Source organism: Rosa chinensis, chromosome 6, assembly GCF_002994745.2.
Source record: "Rosa chinensis cultivar Old Blush chromosome 6, RchiOBHm-V2, whole genome shotgun sequence".
Taxonomy (NCBI): Eukaryota; Viridiplantae; Streptophyta; class Magnoliopsida; order Rosales; family Rosaceae; genus Rosa; species Rosa chinensis.
This window is the reverse complement of record NC_037093.1, coordinates 14,795,507-14,811,997: the sequence shown is the minus strand read 5'-3', so window position 1 is coordinate 14,811,997 and position 16,491 is coordinate 14,795,507. Positions and strand designations below refer to the sequence as shown.

The 16,491-nt window shown below is 42.0% G+C and overlaps 1 protein-coding gene across 1 annotated transcript; it reads left to right on the top strand.

Annotated features, from left to right (window-relative positions):
* The first annotated feature begins 2,814 nt into the window (after nt 1-2,814).
* On the top strand, nt 2,815-5,322 carry LOC112170877 (pollen-specific leucine-rich repeat extensin-like protein 3). Its single transcript, XM_024308159.2, has one exon. The coding sequence runs from the start codon at nt 3,001-3,003 to the stop codon at nt 5,182-5,184; it is 2,184 nt and encodes a 727-aa protein (XP_024163927.1). The 5' UTR covers nt 2,815-3,000; the 3' UTR covers nt 5,185-5,322.
* The last annotated feature ends 11,169 nt before the right edge of the window (nt 5,323-16,491 follow it).

Sequence of the window (16,491 nt, the reverse complement as noted above, 5' to 3'; positions counted from 1 at the left end):
CCGGCGACTGGTGATCGGAATCCGGCTAACGGTGACCGGAATCCAACGACCGGTGACGGGGATCCGGCGACCGGTCCTTAATAATATCCAGTAACCATATTATTGCCCCCGGTAATCATATTATTGCCTCCCAAATTCATATTATTTTCATCCAGTGAATTGTATAAAATCCCCAAACCAAAATGAATACACTATAAGTCACAATTGATCATATTATTGCCCCCAGTAACCATATTACTGCCCCCCAATACTCATATTACTGCCCCCCAATAATCATATTATTGCCTCCTAATAATCATATTATTACCCTCCAGTGAATTGCATAAACTCCCAAAACCAAAATGAATACACTACAGACACAATTGATCAATTTATATGTATATTATTGCCCCCCAATACTCATATTACTGCCTCCCAATAATCTTATTATTGTCCCGCAATAGACATGTCTAACTACTGAATAAAACTTTTTTTTCATTCTTCTGCCAAATTTACCAAAAAAAAAAAAACGAAATCAAGCAACAAAGGGACGATGAAGGAGCTGCTCATGCTTCAGAACAAGTTGACCGGCGAAATTCTGGCAAACTACGGGAAGTGCACAACGCTAACCCGGTTCAGGGTCAACAACTCCCTCTCTGGTGTGGTTCCGGCTGGAGTTTGGGGATTGCCGAATGTGGCGAATTACAGGACAAGCCCGATTTTCGGTGGCAGACTTCGACGTCGTTTTCGGTAGGTTTCAGCTCTGAATTTTCAGCTCAGAACTCGAACTCGGAGCAGAAACCGGTCGAGGACGACGCTGGAGGAGGAAAGAGAGCGGCGGTCATGACTTTCAACACGCCGAGAGAATCGTAGACGGAAGACGACGGCGACCGGTCCTCGTTGCCGCAATCGGACCCGGTGGGATCGCCGGTTGCTTGGGCCTCGCCGCTAAAGGTAGCAAGTAAGAGAGGAATTTGCAGCAGGTGTTGAAACACCGGAGGTGTTTGCTTAAAGCTATGTGATCAATGCCGGAGGGCCGAGGCAAGCTGTTGAAACCCCTCGCTCAATGTACTGTAGCAACTGTTTGCTTAAAGCTATGTAATTCAAACCCAAACTCGTTGTTCTCCCTCATGTTCGTTGGATGACCGGAAATTTCCGCCGATCCAGATCTGCAAACATGAAGAGAGAGAGAGAGAGAGAGAGAGAGAGAGAGAGAGAGAGAGAGAGAGAGAGAGAGAGAGAGAGAGAGAGAGAGAGAGAGAGAGAGGAATCGAAGAGGAGTCTAAAAGGTGTAGTTTGTTAATTAAAAGGGCAATACTGTCACTAGATATTAGATTGGGTAGATGGGAGTAAAAAACTCTTAGTGGAGTAAGTGGGCAATTTTTTGGTTAAAATTGAGTAAGTGGTCACAGCCCCATTTTTCTATAAATGTACATTTAAAATCTGTTTTAATGTTTTCCTTTAAAAAATTTCTTTCTCCAAAACACCAATAACTAGGTTAGAAGTAATTACTCTCAACATTAAAGAATTAATTAATAGTTTCCTTTCACAAAACATAGGAAACACAGTACATTAGGAAAATAGAGGGCCATAACTTAATTATTTTATATTTTCTGAAATAATTTTCAGCCAATCACATATGGCCACATCATATTTTAAATGAGTTTGGGGGGGCTAGGGCCACCTCTGGCCCCAATAACGTTCCGCCACTGAGTGTGGGTTGCACATGGTTTGCTAAATAATAATTTTCTTTTTCTATTTAAAGTTATTAAATTAGATCTATAACACGCAACGCAGAAATTCTCTTCCATACACTATAAAATAATCCTTTCCTATTTTTCTCTTATCATAATGGCAAAGAGACTAGACATTCAACTACAGTGGAAATTGTGAAATATATTGGTACCTGCCCTCAGTGTGCTTCCGAATGCCTATCACGCTCATGAAGCAAGCTCCCAAGAACTATAAGTATCCTGCATAGCAAAAATTGAAAAGTTTATAGCAACAGACAGACGCTTTAGTCAAATGCAGAAGAGAAGGTTTAAGCTTCATTGGAAAGATCTTGGCCAAAAAAAAAAAACAAAGCTTCATTACTAAGATACAGAGAAACATACTTCTAAAGACTCCAGTAACAGACTGAAAGATTAAACCAACTAGAAAGTATCATTCAGACATGTTTAGAAGCAATTTTCATTATTAGTTTAAATGCATCTTGTATTTCAAAAATTGGGGTATCAATACTAGTGAAGTTGTGATCAGCTTCAGAGTAGTAGAGACTAACAGCAACATAGGTTCAGTAGGTTTCAAATTTCCAATGATCTCCATTCTCTTTCCCTCCACAAAAAGTTACAGTGTGGGTTGCACATGGACTGTTAAGCTGTTTGTGCAAATTAACAGACTTCGGTCACTTTCGACATGTGAGAAAAAGCAGAAAACAATGAAGTAAATTCTCTTGTTCCTGCTTCTTTGACTTGAGCTAATGCCATTAATTCAATGTCGTCTTTCTCAGTTCTCATGACCAACAGTATGACATGGATCATGGGTCTTTGGAAAACTCTCGAAAGAATTTATTGTTGGTGTGTTCTTGAAAATCACTAATTAAAAGGGTTTTTTTTTTTTTTTCCCTTCTTATTCATGCCAAGTGGGAAATAGATTTCATGGATATGAATTAGTGATTAATTTACCATGCCAAATTCTAGTTATTCACCATGACACATTGCACTTAACTAAAGGAAGACCAGGTCAATTGTCAATTTTTAGATATCAGCGCTCGTTAACACAGGTATGTAAACTGTCAACCAATTTTAAAACTCAAAATTGAAGGTACGTACCTCCAAGTTTTGTGGGTGCATGTAAAGAGTTCCATACTTGTCGGGCTCTTCAACCAGAGAAGCAGACCTTCTTTTACAGCTATTCAATGCCTTTCAAAGTCTCAATCTACAACCTCCTTTCATAATATATAACACGTTCTCCATCTTCAAAGATTTCATAAGCAGCCTTGGGCTAACCGAGGTGACGAACATGGCAACTATTCTCACACACAACGCTTTAGGCTTCTCTCTGTTGATCTTCTCCATTTACCTCTCGTCTTTCTCATCCCTCACCTCGGCCTTGACCAATGACGAAGCCTCATACATAGCGAAACGCCAACTCACGGCACTCCCTGAAAATGGTGATCTACCAGATGACTACAAAATCGAAGTCGATGCGAAGCTCACATTCGCCAATGACAGGCTCAAGTCAGCCTATGTGGGCCTCCATGCACTGAAAAACGCCATCTACTCCGACCCGACTAACTTCACCGCCAATTGGGAAGGACCTGATGTGTGTAAATACAATGGGGTTTTCTGCTCTCCGGCGCTTGACGATGAGAAACTGAACGTTGTGGCTGGTCTGGACCTCAACCATGCAGACATCGCCGCTCACTTTCCGGTCGAATTCGGGCTCCTGACTGATCTGGCTCTCGTCCACCTTAACTCGAACAGGTTCTGTGGAATTGTGCCGCGGAGCTTCAGGAGGCTCAAACTCATGTTTGAATTCGACATCAGCAACAACCGATTCGTCGGCGAGTTTCCGATGGTCGTTCTAGAATGGCCGGGGATTAAGTACCTTGACATCAGATACAACGAGTTCGAAGGGGAGTTGCCTCCGAATCTGTTCTGGAAGCCATTCGATGCCATTTTCTTGAACCACAACAGGTTTACATCTAATATCCCAGAGACGCTAGGAAACTCGACGGTAACGGTTGTGACTTTTGGTTTTAACAAATTCAGTGGGTGCATACCTCGCAGCATTGGGCAGATGCCTAATGTGGAGGAGTTGATGTTCATGAACAACAATATGAGTGGGTGCTTTCCTGAGGAGATGGGGAATCTAGGGAATGTGACTGTTCTGGATGTGAGCAATAACGGGCTCATAGGGCCATTGCCGAAGAGTCTTGTGAACCTGAAGACCATTGAGGTTTTGGATATTGGTTTCAATATGTTGACAGGGTTTGTGCCGGAGAAGATATGCAGCTTGCCCAAGTTGGAAAATTTTACGTTTGCTTACAACTATTTTAGTGGGGAGCATCAGAAATGTTTGCCTAATCCAAACGCAAAATTGGCATTGAACGATGAAGGCAACTGTTTCCCCGGCAGACCCAATCAGAAGAATACCAAGACTTGCTTCCCTGTGGTGACCAAGCTTGTGGACTGTAGCAAGAATTGTGGCGGGCCTTCTACACCAAAGGTCGAGCCACCTCCCACTCCAAAGCCCGAACCACCTCCTACACCAAAGGTTGAGCCACCTCCAACCCCTAAGGCCGAGCCACCTCCCATGCCTAAGGTTGAACCACCTCCAACGCCAAAGGCTGAGCCACCTCCAACCCCTAAGGCCGAGCCACCTCCCACGCCTAAGGTTGAACCACCTCCAACACCAAAGGCTGAGCCACCACCGGTTCAGTCCCCACCACCACCAGTGCACTCTCCACCGCCACCGGTTCACTCCCCTCCACCACCACCAGTGCACTCGCCACCGCCACCGGTTCAGTCCCCACCACCACCGGTGCACTCCCCACCACCACCCGTTCAGTCCCCACCGCCACCGGTTCAGTCCCCACCACCACCGGTTCACTCCCCTCCACCACCACCGGTTCACTCGCCACCACCACCGGTTCAGTCCCCACCACCACCGGTTCACTCGCCACCGCCACCCGTTCACTCCCCACCGCCACCGGTTCAGTCCCCACCACCACCGGTTCACTCGCCACCACCACCGGTTCACTCGCCACCACCACCGGTTCACTCGCCACCGCCACCCGTTCACTCCCCACCGCCACCGGTTCAGTCCCCACCACCACCGGTGCACTCCCCTCCGCCACCGGTTCAGTCCCCACCGCCACCGGTGCACTCCCCACCACCACCCGTTCAGTCCCCACCGCCACCCGTTCACTCCCCACCACCACCGGTGCACTCCTCTCCACCACCGGTTCAGTCCCCACCACCACCAGTCCATTCTCCCCCACCTCCGGTTTACTCCCCTCCACCACCAGTTCACTCAGCCCCACCACCACCTGTCCCGTCACCACCTCCTCCTGCTCCAGCTCCATCTCCTCCTCCCCCTGCTCCTGTGCAGGCTTCGCCACCCTACGATGATGTAGTCCTCCCACCAATCATTGGCGCACAGTACTCGTCACCACCGCCACCAATGTTCCCAGGATACTAAGTCCTAGTTTAGTTTATCATTAACATTTTTTTTAAAAAAGTTTTTTCTTTTATTTACTACTTATGTGCTAGATGAGTAGTCGAATGAAGTTCTTACTATTTTACAATAACTTGCAAGTTATAACCAAATACTTTGATTGATTCTCTTTGTTCCAATGTGCATTTTGTATGATAGGAATAAAATACTAGCTAGAAGAATTAGAGAGGACACACAATATCAACAAGAGGGAGAAAGTGGTTTATGAATCAAGTTAAACTGTGATCGTTCATAATTTACATGATCAAAACCATTGATCGATCTTAGAGCATATACAGCATTAAGCTCTAGGCCAAAAGCAAATTGCAAAATTTGTTTTCTGTAAGCCATTACCATTCATTAGTATTGTCATTGTTCACAATTTTAACAGTTAAGTTCAACAAAATAGAAAATATATCATGTAATTTAGGTAAAAAGAAGAATTTATGGACAAGAACGGGGTCGTCTAGCACTACTAGAAAAACTAGCCAATGCATACAGATGAAGTTCACATAGATAGAAATCTGTATGAAGAACACTGTAATACACACAAATGTTTGTGTGAAAATTATATTCACACAGTCATCCGTGTGAAATATATTCTATAAGTGGGGTCGCAAAAATACACATAGATTTCCGTGTGATACTCACACAGATATCTATATGAATTAAGGCGATACACAAACCTCCGTGTGAAAATTTACTTCCACTTGAAGGAATCATGTTTATGTGTCAGAAACTCATATGAATTTTTGTATGAATTAGAGTTCACACAGACAAAAATCCATGTGAATTGTATTTCAAAATAAAACGAAAACAAATTAACTAAAGACAAATTAATAAACGTATTTATATTTGACATATTATTTTTCACAAATATTTAATTTTATACAGATATCCGTGTGAATTTATAGTTGCACACAATACTCCGTGTGAATCTTTTTTTTTTCAGAAGCTTTATGCAAATTTCATTTATTCTTAATTATCTCATTGGCATATTGAGAGACTCACAGATCTGAGATCTCTCTCTTAGATCTATTCATTATCTTCTAACTTCTCACAGGGATAGCTAGGTTACTAAGTTTAGGGCTAACTACTGTTTAGTCCTGAAGTATGGCTTCGTCCTCATTTCAGTCCCTGCCTTTCTGATTTAGTCCTAAAAGTCCCTGAACTCACAATTTTCAGTCTAACCGGTCCATCTCCACCATTTTCTCCGGTTGCTTGATGATGTGTCAGTCACTCCTTGCCAGCTCAACGCCACGTAAGGCATCCATTGTGTAAAGTGACGAGAATACCCCTGCTTCAGTTTTTTTTCAAAATTTCCTCCGTCTTCTTTCTTATCTTCGTTCTCCACTATTCTCCTTCTTCCTCTTCTCCATTCCCATGCCTGCCCATCGACTCTTGCAGTTCAACATTTCCATAATAACACAAATCAAATCCATTTTCCATAGCAAAAACTACGAAGAAATAGAACTTCAATCCAATTATCAACGAAGAGTTCAATCTTAATAGCATATGCAGAGGGACCTTGGGCTTTTCGGCGATGGCGGAGTTGAGATTGAAGCAGAGGAGTGGCTTCGGTGGCTTCTGGGCGTGAAAGGGTCTGAGTGTGGGAGACTGGGAGTGAAAGGGTTGGAGGGGTGTTGGTACGAAGTGGGTGTAGAATGAGGTCGGAGCCGGAGTCGCTGTGGAGAACGAGGTCGCTGCCTTCTGGGGTGTTGACCTCAGTTTTGGGGTTTGTTCAATTTTTTGGGTTTTGTGTTTAATTTGTGAGTTTTGGTGATTTGGATTTTTGAGGGTTTTGATTGGTGGTGGCTTTGGTTGATATAGAGTGACAAATTTTTGAGATTTCATTTCTAGGTTTGGTGCAGAGAGAGTTGGATTTGTTTGTTGTTTTGTTTTTATTTCTTCTCAATGATGGCGGCTCTGAGAAATAAGCTTGGGAGGTTGCCGCTGCTCTCTCTGTCTTCTTGGGAGAGAGATGAGCTTGAGATGTAACAATGGAAGCGGAAACAGGATTAAGCCACAAATCTCCACCTAGCTCACCCTTGCTTCTTGGGTTCCTTCTCCACCTGGTAGGTCTTTAGCCGAGGTCTTAAAGCCCACCACCAGCACTGCCTCCGTCGTCTCCAATCACCACAGATGGTAACCACGGTGATTTTAGTTGCTCATTGGGGAATACGGTGTCGTCGCCATCAGGGGTTCTTCAGAAAACATTTGCTTCATTCTCTGATAGCAGTAGAAATAGTGCCCCAAATCTTACGAGTTCAAAGGCCAAGACAGACTGTTTCTCTGTAGTCGAATCATAGCAAAGCATAGTCATAGTTTTTTTTTTTTTCAGATCTTCTTGTTGTTTTGGCTTAGTTTGGTGTAGTTCTTTGACTACAAAAGAGGATTTTAGATTTGGTTATTTGATAAAAAAAGATTTAATCTTGGGACCTATGCAAAATATTATCCAGCTCAATTCATTCTGGGTTACTGTTCTACACCTTCATGTAGAGTTGTAGATATGGGGAGAAAGAATATAAGAAAGAAGATGGAGGAAATTTTGGAAAAAACTGAAGCAGGGGTATTCTCGTCACTTTACACAATGGATGCCTTACGTGGCGCTGAGCTGGCAAGGAGTGACTGACACATAATCAAGCAACTAGAGAAAATGGAGGAGATGGACCAGTTGGACTGAAAATTGTGAGTTCAGAGACTTTTGGGATTAAACCAGAAAGGCAGGGATTGAAACGAGGACGAAGCCATACTTCAGGGACTAAACAGTAGTTAGCCCTTAAGTTTATAACCTAGTCCGCCGGAACTTAAGAACCTAGTCCGCCGGCAACAGACCTCTTTCAACATAATCAGCCAACCCTTCAGGAAAAACCCTCGTTTTGTAGTCAATCGTTTCATTTCTCAGTCGCCCAAGCCGTTGATTGTTGACGTTAGTCTCACACCTTTTTGATTTCCGGTATTGATTTCTAGGTTTTCAAATATGGGTGGGCATTGATTTTAGTTTTCTTGGATTCCTTTGCATATTTATGGTTTTTGGTCTTCTGGGTTTTGTTATTTGCTTCAATTTGTGTCAAAGAAAATGTCTTTTTTGCTGAAAAGTGCAAGGAACATATCGACTGGAAGCACCGTTATGGCAAGTACAAGCCCCAAAAGAAACCGAGGTCGGCGGAGGTTGAAGCCGAGCAAAAGGAGCTCCAAGAGGCTATCAAAAATGTAAGATAAGGGATAGAAGACTCTGCTACGAGCTGTATGTGCTCTAATCTAGACACCTTGTTTATTTTCGATCTTTTCTTGTATTTGTAAATTGATGGAATTGTGCAAATCATAGTCTCAAATTTGAAATTTGTACTGCAACAGGTGCAACAAGTGAGTCCGTATCTTCATCTTTATATTATTACATTGTCCAGATGTTTATTTTGAAATATCTTGTGTGATACTCTTTACAAAAGAATTTGTTCATGTAACAAATGTGAAGCCAATGTATTAATAAAGTGTCGTCTGATAAAGATTCATGCACTGAGACCTCTGGGCATCCATTCCCAACACATTCTGAATATCCTGAAGAAATTGGAAAGACCACCTCAAAGAAAGCAACAAAAGAATGTCAGCTTGCTGATGGATCATGCAAGTCCAAGTGAACTTACATGCTCCTATTTGTTTTTCGTTGTGTAATGTCTATTATTCTTTATCCTCCGTAATTTCATCTTTTGTTTATGTTTTCTCAGAATTATTATCAGCCAAGGATCAGGTGGTACTATCACAAAAGGAACCTGGATTTAATGGATGATAGTTCCCCAAGAGACAACAAGAAATTGACTGGGATATCTCATACAGATGAGTCCGGGTAAATCAATGAAGACATACAACGGAGAAAGAACACAAGATAGATAAGGCTGGGGATTTGGCATTCTCTGCTTCACTAGAGGAACACGCAGGGGCAAGTCAGGGAACTAGAGATGATAATGGTGATTCTGATCATGATGATGAAGAAGAGGATGAGGAGGGTGTTCTCAATTTAAAATAAGTGTAGCTTTTAGTAAGACTGCAAGATGTTTTGATCGATTCATCAATTTTCTTGAAGTACAGTTCTTATGTGTATATCATTCGCGTTCATTGAGTTTCTAACTTTCTATTATGAAGCACAAAAGGAAAAATAAAAATAAATAAAAAATTAAAATGTAAATATTTAAATAATTCAATAAAATTCATTAAAAAAAACTGTATAAATATTTTCAAACAGATTTTTTGGGTGATGGGACATAGTTGCTGCAGTTGTGATTTTAGTGGGACCCATCAAATGATTCACACGGACAAAAAAAATCCATGTGCAAATAGTATTAGCAACGCCAGTAATACTGTACGGATTGTTAATCCGTCGTTGTACCGTGTGTATTAACGTATTCATACGGATTTTCATTCGTGTGTGATGGGGGGTTTTTCTAGTAGTGTAGAGTACCTTGATGTATGCTATACCATTATTTTTATATTTATATTTTTTATTTTTAATAATTAATGTAGTGGAAACCTATTGAACTAGTTGATAGGTTACCCACTTAAATGTCGACATGTGTCATTTTTAAAAATAAAATTTACCATATTAACAATATATTATTGGGGCCGTGACCACTTACTTAATTTTAGACTAAAAATTGCCCACTTACTCCAGCAAGAGTTTTTTAACCCCATTTACCCAATCTAACATCTATTGACATTTTAGCCCCTATTAATTAAATTAAAACCCATCCCTCTCCTCTCAGTCTCTCTCTCCTTCCCAAACTCTCTCTCTCTCCCCCCGATCTCCACCTCCACTCTCTCTCTCTCTCTCTCTCTCTCTCTCTCTCTCTCTCTCTCTCTCTCTCTCTCTCTCTCTCTCTCTCTCTCTCTCCCCCATGATCTCCACCTCCGGTCTGTCTCTCTCTCTCTCCGATCGCCGTGCCAGAGATGCAGTCCAAACCTGAAGACGACGAAGAAGCTCCAGTCGGAGCTCCAGCCACTCCAACGTTCTCGTCGCTGTTCGATTGATCAGCGATCCCGAACCTCCGCGACCTCACCATTGTAGCTGTTATCGTTCCGGCACTCGTTGTTCCAGCCCCCGAGGATTATCGAGGAGTTGCCCACCACCACCATAATCTCCGTCTCTCGCCCCGACACTGACGATATCAACCTCATGCTTCTCTCGTACACAATTGAGTTCCAATACAACCAAGCACAATCACCTATCTCTCTCTTACACCAACACCGGCGAGAAATCACGATAAGCTTTAGACGTGGGTGCCCAGAGCAATTTCAAGGGTACCCAGAGCACTTTTTTTTTTTTTTTTTTCGGTATCCTGAGATTTTTTTTTTTTGTGTATCTGTAATGTATTCATTTTGGCTCACTTGAGAGCAATAATATGATTATTGGAGGGTAATAATATGATTATTGAGGCAATAATATGAGTATTGGGGGGCAATAATATGATTACTGGGGGGCAATAATATGATCAATTGTGCCCTGTATTGTATTCATTTTGGTTTTGGGAGTTTATACAATTCACTGGACGAAAATAATATGAATTTGGGAGGCAATAATATGATTATTGGGAGACAATAATATGAGTATTGCGGGGCAATAATATGATTACTGGGGAGCAATAATATGGTTACTAGGTATTATTAGGGGGCAATAAACTCAGACGCCGGAATCCGAACACCAGTCCGGTAGCCGGATTCCCGATTCCGGTGACCGGTTGCCAGATTCCTGTGACCGGTCGCCAGATTTAGGTTACCGGTCGCCGGATTCCGGTCACCGGAGTCGGCGCCCGGTCACTGGTCACCGGAGCCCAGCAAGGTGGAGGATGACTTCTCTCTCTAAGTAAAAGAAGGAGAGGGCAAAAAAGTCCAAAAAAAGAATAAAAAAGAATTAATTGGGTATTAGGGAAATAATCCCTTAGAGTGTTTTGGGTAAATGGGGTTAAAAAACAATTGGTGGAGCAAGTGGGCAATTTTTAAGCTGAAATTGGGTAAATGATCATTTTCCCTGTATTCTATCTTTATATGTAATATTGTTCCGAAACATGTAACAAATATTGTCAAAAATAATAAACTACACCTAGTAGAACTAAAATTACGACTTATGACCACACTTATTGTGGTTATTGTAATTGAGTAATGGAAGGTTTAAATAACGTAGTTGGACAACTTTTATCAAATGAAGAACATTGATTATCAAATGGAGTACCTCCTTGCAATATTGAGTACTCAAATATCTTTTGGTCTATATTAATTTTACCATGTTCACAATACAAATGTTGTTGGAATTGTAAAATGGTTGATAATTTTATAAATGATATGTTTTAGGGAAACAGAATTGAGAGTAAATTGCTGTGTATTCTCATTGATAGGGGCCTCTTTATAGAGAGGATTACAAGGTATAGAGTCTGAATCATACAAGGAAAGATAATCTCTAGGTTCTTCTAATTAAACTCTATTACCACTAGGTCAAGTAACCTAGAGTTTGGGCCAGACACATATTCTGGATTTACTTGAACACTCCCCCTTGTGTCGCCCAAACGTGGTGCTTCTCTAGTTGCCTCATTAAAAACCTTGCCGAGTAACAAAAACCCAGTGGGACAAAAATAACCTCGGTCGAAGGGGAAAAAGAGCACAACACACTCTTCACGTTTCGAGACCATACATATAGACATCTCCTCCTGATGTCTGCATCTCCTCCTGATGACTACGGTCATGGGAGTTCGGATGACTTCCGCAAACGATGCTACCAACATGTTTCTCGAAAGTGGAATTTAGGCAATGACTTAGTAAGCAAGTCTGCCACACTATTCTCAGATCAAACTTAGTTCACTTTGATCTTGAGGAGAGTCTGTTGTTGCTGATTATCCTTGGTGTTGTCACTTTTGATGTAGCCTTGTTTTATTTGTTTAAAACAAACAGCATTATCCTAAATGCTTGTAGGCTCATCTGTGGTAGACTTCAAACCACAATTGTTCGAACATACGTAATTATGGATCCAATCCATATACATTCACGAATACTTAACCAATTTGGAAATGACCTTTGTGTAGGTCAGAGAGATACCCAACATCAGCAAAACCTTCCAAAACACTTATGTCATTTTGGGATGGGGATAGTGGACACAGGCCAGTGTTGGTGGCGTTCCTGGTGTGTGATGGGTCCGAATCCATCATCTCTCTGTAGGGATAAAACAAGCCCATATCAATCGTACAACTCTAGTATTGAAGGATATCTTTTACATCAATCAAATGGGGTCGCATTGCCGCAGAGCTATACCTTAACTAACAAGTTCACTATAAATGAGATGTCAGGTCTTGTGCATTGAGCTAAGTACAATAATGCGCCTATTGTACTTAAGTAATGCACTCTTGCCTCTAGCACATCTTCGTCATCATCCTTTGGACGAAGAGGATCCTTTTCAGGATCAAGACTAAGGACGATCATGGGGGTGCTTGAAGGTTTGACCTTGTCAAAATGCCTAAGCATCTATCAACACGATGCTCAAGTTCCAAATCCAAACATAATCGTGTTCTCCCAAAATCCTTCATCTCAAAATCGGATTTCAAGTATTCAGCGGTTTCCCTGAACTCTTTAAGGGATTCCAATGAAGATCATGTCCAACATGAACCGCGATAGAATCTGAAACTTGTTATGGAAACGCGTGGGCATATCCCTTCCCAATCAAGTAGTCATTTTAGCGAGCGTTTCAACCTTATTATGAACGCGCTCCGTGGTCTAGAGCCACTTGACTTGGGTAAATGAAGTTCACCATGAACCTTCATGTATATTCCATATCTAGATCTCCATATAGATACGTAGTGACCACATTTGTAAGCTGCATGATCAGTTTTTCGGAAACTACCAAACTGACAAGGTAGTGGAGTGCAATGACATCCATTACGAGAGAATATGACTCATCGTAGTCGATTCCAGGGCGTTTTGTGATAAGCCTTGCGCTATATGGCGAGATTGCCATCTCTTTTTCTCAACACGCTTTCTAACGAAGACCCATTAGTCAATAGGTTTTATATTAGGAGGTGTTGGCATTACGAGCTCGAAAATCTTCCTCTTCATTAGAGAATCCAACTTAACCTGGATCGCATCTTTCCATTTAGGCAAAATTTCTCTACGTTGGCATTCATTCATCAACGGAGGGTGATTCGATATCATCGGACTCAACAAACTCATGCGCAACTACATCATCAATTATGATAGAGTTTCTATCCCACGTCTCATGTACACTAGTGTAATTTTCAAAGAGCTCTATACTCTCAGGAATAGGTTCTAACGTTAAGGCGTCCCCCAACGATAATCATAACCCGAAAAATTCTCATGAGATGGATTTTGAGTCTTGATGATCAAAGGATTGGAATGTGCCAAAGTATCCTTCAGATCAACGGGCCTCCCATGCATCCTAGCTGGGGCCATGGCCTGTAACGCCAGAGTGCCACTTTCTTTTGTGTTGGCACCCTGCCTACCTCGATGTAGGGTAGTGCTATGTTCTCTCGTAAGGATGTCCATCCTTGCAGGCGTGTTTGCAGCAGATATGTATGATCTGGTCACTTTAGTAGGGATCGAGATGAGACATAGTGGGGACAAACCACAACAATTCCTGTCGTTCCTGCTGAACATTCGTGTTCTTATCTCCCCCTAACGAGGGGAAGACTGTCTCATCAAAGTGACATATGCAAATCTACTAGTAAGGAGATCGCCTAGCAAGGGAATGAAGTGGCGGACGATTGTTAGAATCTTAAATCCAACGAAGTTGCCCATTCATCTGTAAGGACCTGTTATAGAGCTTTGTGGCAATGCAATTGGCACATAAAGGCACACTCAAATTTGTTTAAGTACGATACTTGTACCCAGTCACTAGCTGTAACGCAGAGGTACATTGAGTGGCGGTGGATCGTAGACGAATCAGCATAGCTGCATGCGATATTGCATCACCCCAAGTGAATATAAGGAGATTGATGTGCATTACCAATGCCCGGACTACCATTGTAGTCGTTTCCGCGAGACCATTTGGGTGTGTACATGGGAATGTGATGTCCAACATCAGTCCCATTGTAATATCCATCGAAAGTCGTCGATGTAAACTCTCTAGCATAGTCAAATCTAATTGACTAAATAGGATGATTTGGGGAGTGAGCCCATTGTCATATGATATGTGTTAGGAGTGTAGCATAAGCCGCATTACAAGTGGACAATGGCACAACACGTGACCAGCGTGTTTGCGTGTCAACCAATATCATAAGATATTTAACCGTCCGCAGGTCGATTGAATCAGTCCACAGAATAGCTATGGATTCTATGTAAGAACATAGGACGGTCTCAGTCCTAATTTCCCTAAGGAATGGGCTTTGTAAAAAGAGCGAGAGGCTTTAAAAGCAACCAATGAGAATTTTGGTTAGGCTTGAGCGTCTGAAACGCTATTTGAAGCAAGTTGGTGATTGCAGCATCACATAGGGCGCCATTACTATGATGGACGCTATCCATGGTGTCATGGATAGGGACTACACCAGCCCTAGGCTGGTGGTGGACGGAGGCGGGGCCCTAGGCAGCAACGTCGGTCACACTTAGTCCAGGAATCAACTTTTGATTCATGTTTCAGTTCGCTCGATAGGAAAGATGTCCATGTGAAGTCTTTAGTAGACGGATCATCATATCATGATCAGGATGACCTATCCTGTCGTGACAAAGCTAATATGTGTCTAAATCCAAGAGATCTTCTCTCATAACTTTATTGGATTTAATAGCTCGAATAGTGACATAAAGTCTACTAGAGAGACACATAAACTTCTCTAAGATGCGCCTTTGTTCGCAATCATTAGAGGTATTGCAAAGGAACTCATTTCCGTTCTCTACATGCTTTTTCGCATGGAATCCGTTGGCAATTCCTAGGTGCGATTTGCCCTAGGAGCGTAGAGAGTTTTTGCGACAGTAATCAAGGTGCCATTTGGCAGGGGGAACTTGGGCTATTCCATGTCCTTGAATTAATATGATGACCCAGCCATTGTAGTCAAAAAAATAATATGATCAGAATCAAAATTGAGTCATCATGAGAAGAACTAGAAATTTTATTCATAAGCCAATATAGTTACATCATTGTCTCTTTGACCAAAGAAAATCTAAACCAAAATGCTAGCAAATGCAAAACAATGGTAGTCGTCTAACTTCTTTTGGTAATTCCAAAATAAATGTGACCAGGTGAGTAGAGAGATGTCGGTGGAGCAAAACTCGCTTAAGTACCACTAATCTCAGAACCTTCCTAGACATCACACTTACTTTGGGTTAGCCTACTTTGAAGAAAGACTAAACCATTGGCATCTACTACAAAAATATATAGCAATTGCCTATTACATCTCTTGGAAAAATAAAGACTTAAACAGAATTGGCGATCTATTAATCCCAGCCAGATTTGTAGTCTTCAACCCTTCACTCTAGATCATCTTCTTGATCTTCTTGTTCCATACAGTGAGCTTCTCTTACTTCACAATATGCTTTGTAGGCGGTGACAATTTCCTCACGAGCTCTATGCGGTGACAATTGCTTTACAAGCTCTACAAATGTGTGCCCAATGATCAGACACTCCACATCGAGAACATACATCTCTTTGCTCAAACTCCATTGATTGAGGAGCTTTGAAAGCATCATTTAGATGGCTCTTAGTGTTGGTGGCGCCACCAATATGGCCAGAGGCGTTGCCTCCCTCTCTCTTTCCATGTTGACCTTTTGTTCGCCTATTTTGATGGTTACCTACCCAAGTAGAGCGATTATATGGACCAGAACGTCCAAATGTATCCCTAAAATTAGGGTTTTGCTCTTGGCGCCCTCTCTTTGGGGCTCGACTATAATTGGCTTCCGGAATATGCTATGTTCCCAAGGATCTCAAATTATAGTTCTTCACAAGGATGTTGTCATGCTTTTCAGCGATATTCATAGCTCCAATGAGCTCATGAAACCTTGTGATCCGTCTTGCAGTAACATCAATTCGATAGTTCTTAGCAACCATCAATGCAGAGACGGGGAAGGTAGAGAGAGTCTTCTCAATCAACATTGCATTTGTGATTTCTTTACCACAAAATTCCATTAAGGATTTAATGCGAAATGCTTCCGAGTTGTAATCAAGAACTGACTTGAAATCACAGAAGCGGAGGCTATGCCATCTCACTTCTAAGTCAGGAAGCATGGAGTCACGGACGCTGCCAAATCTTTCTTCGAGTGAGACCCAAAGCCTTCTGGGGTCTTCTTCATTCATACACTCGTACTGGAGCAAAT

Coding starts and splice junctions, on each gene's coding strand:
- LOC112170877 (XM_024308159.2), top strand. CDS start 3,001: ATGGCAACTATTCTCACACACAACGCTTTAGGCTTCTCTCTGTTGATC.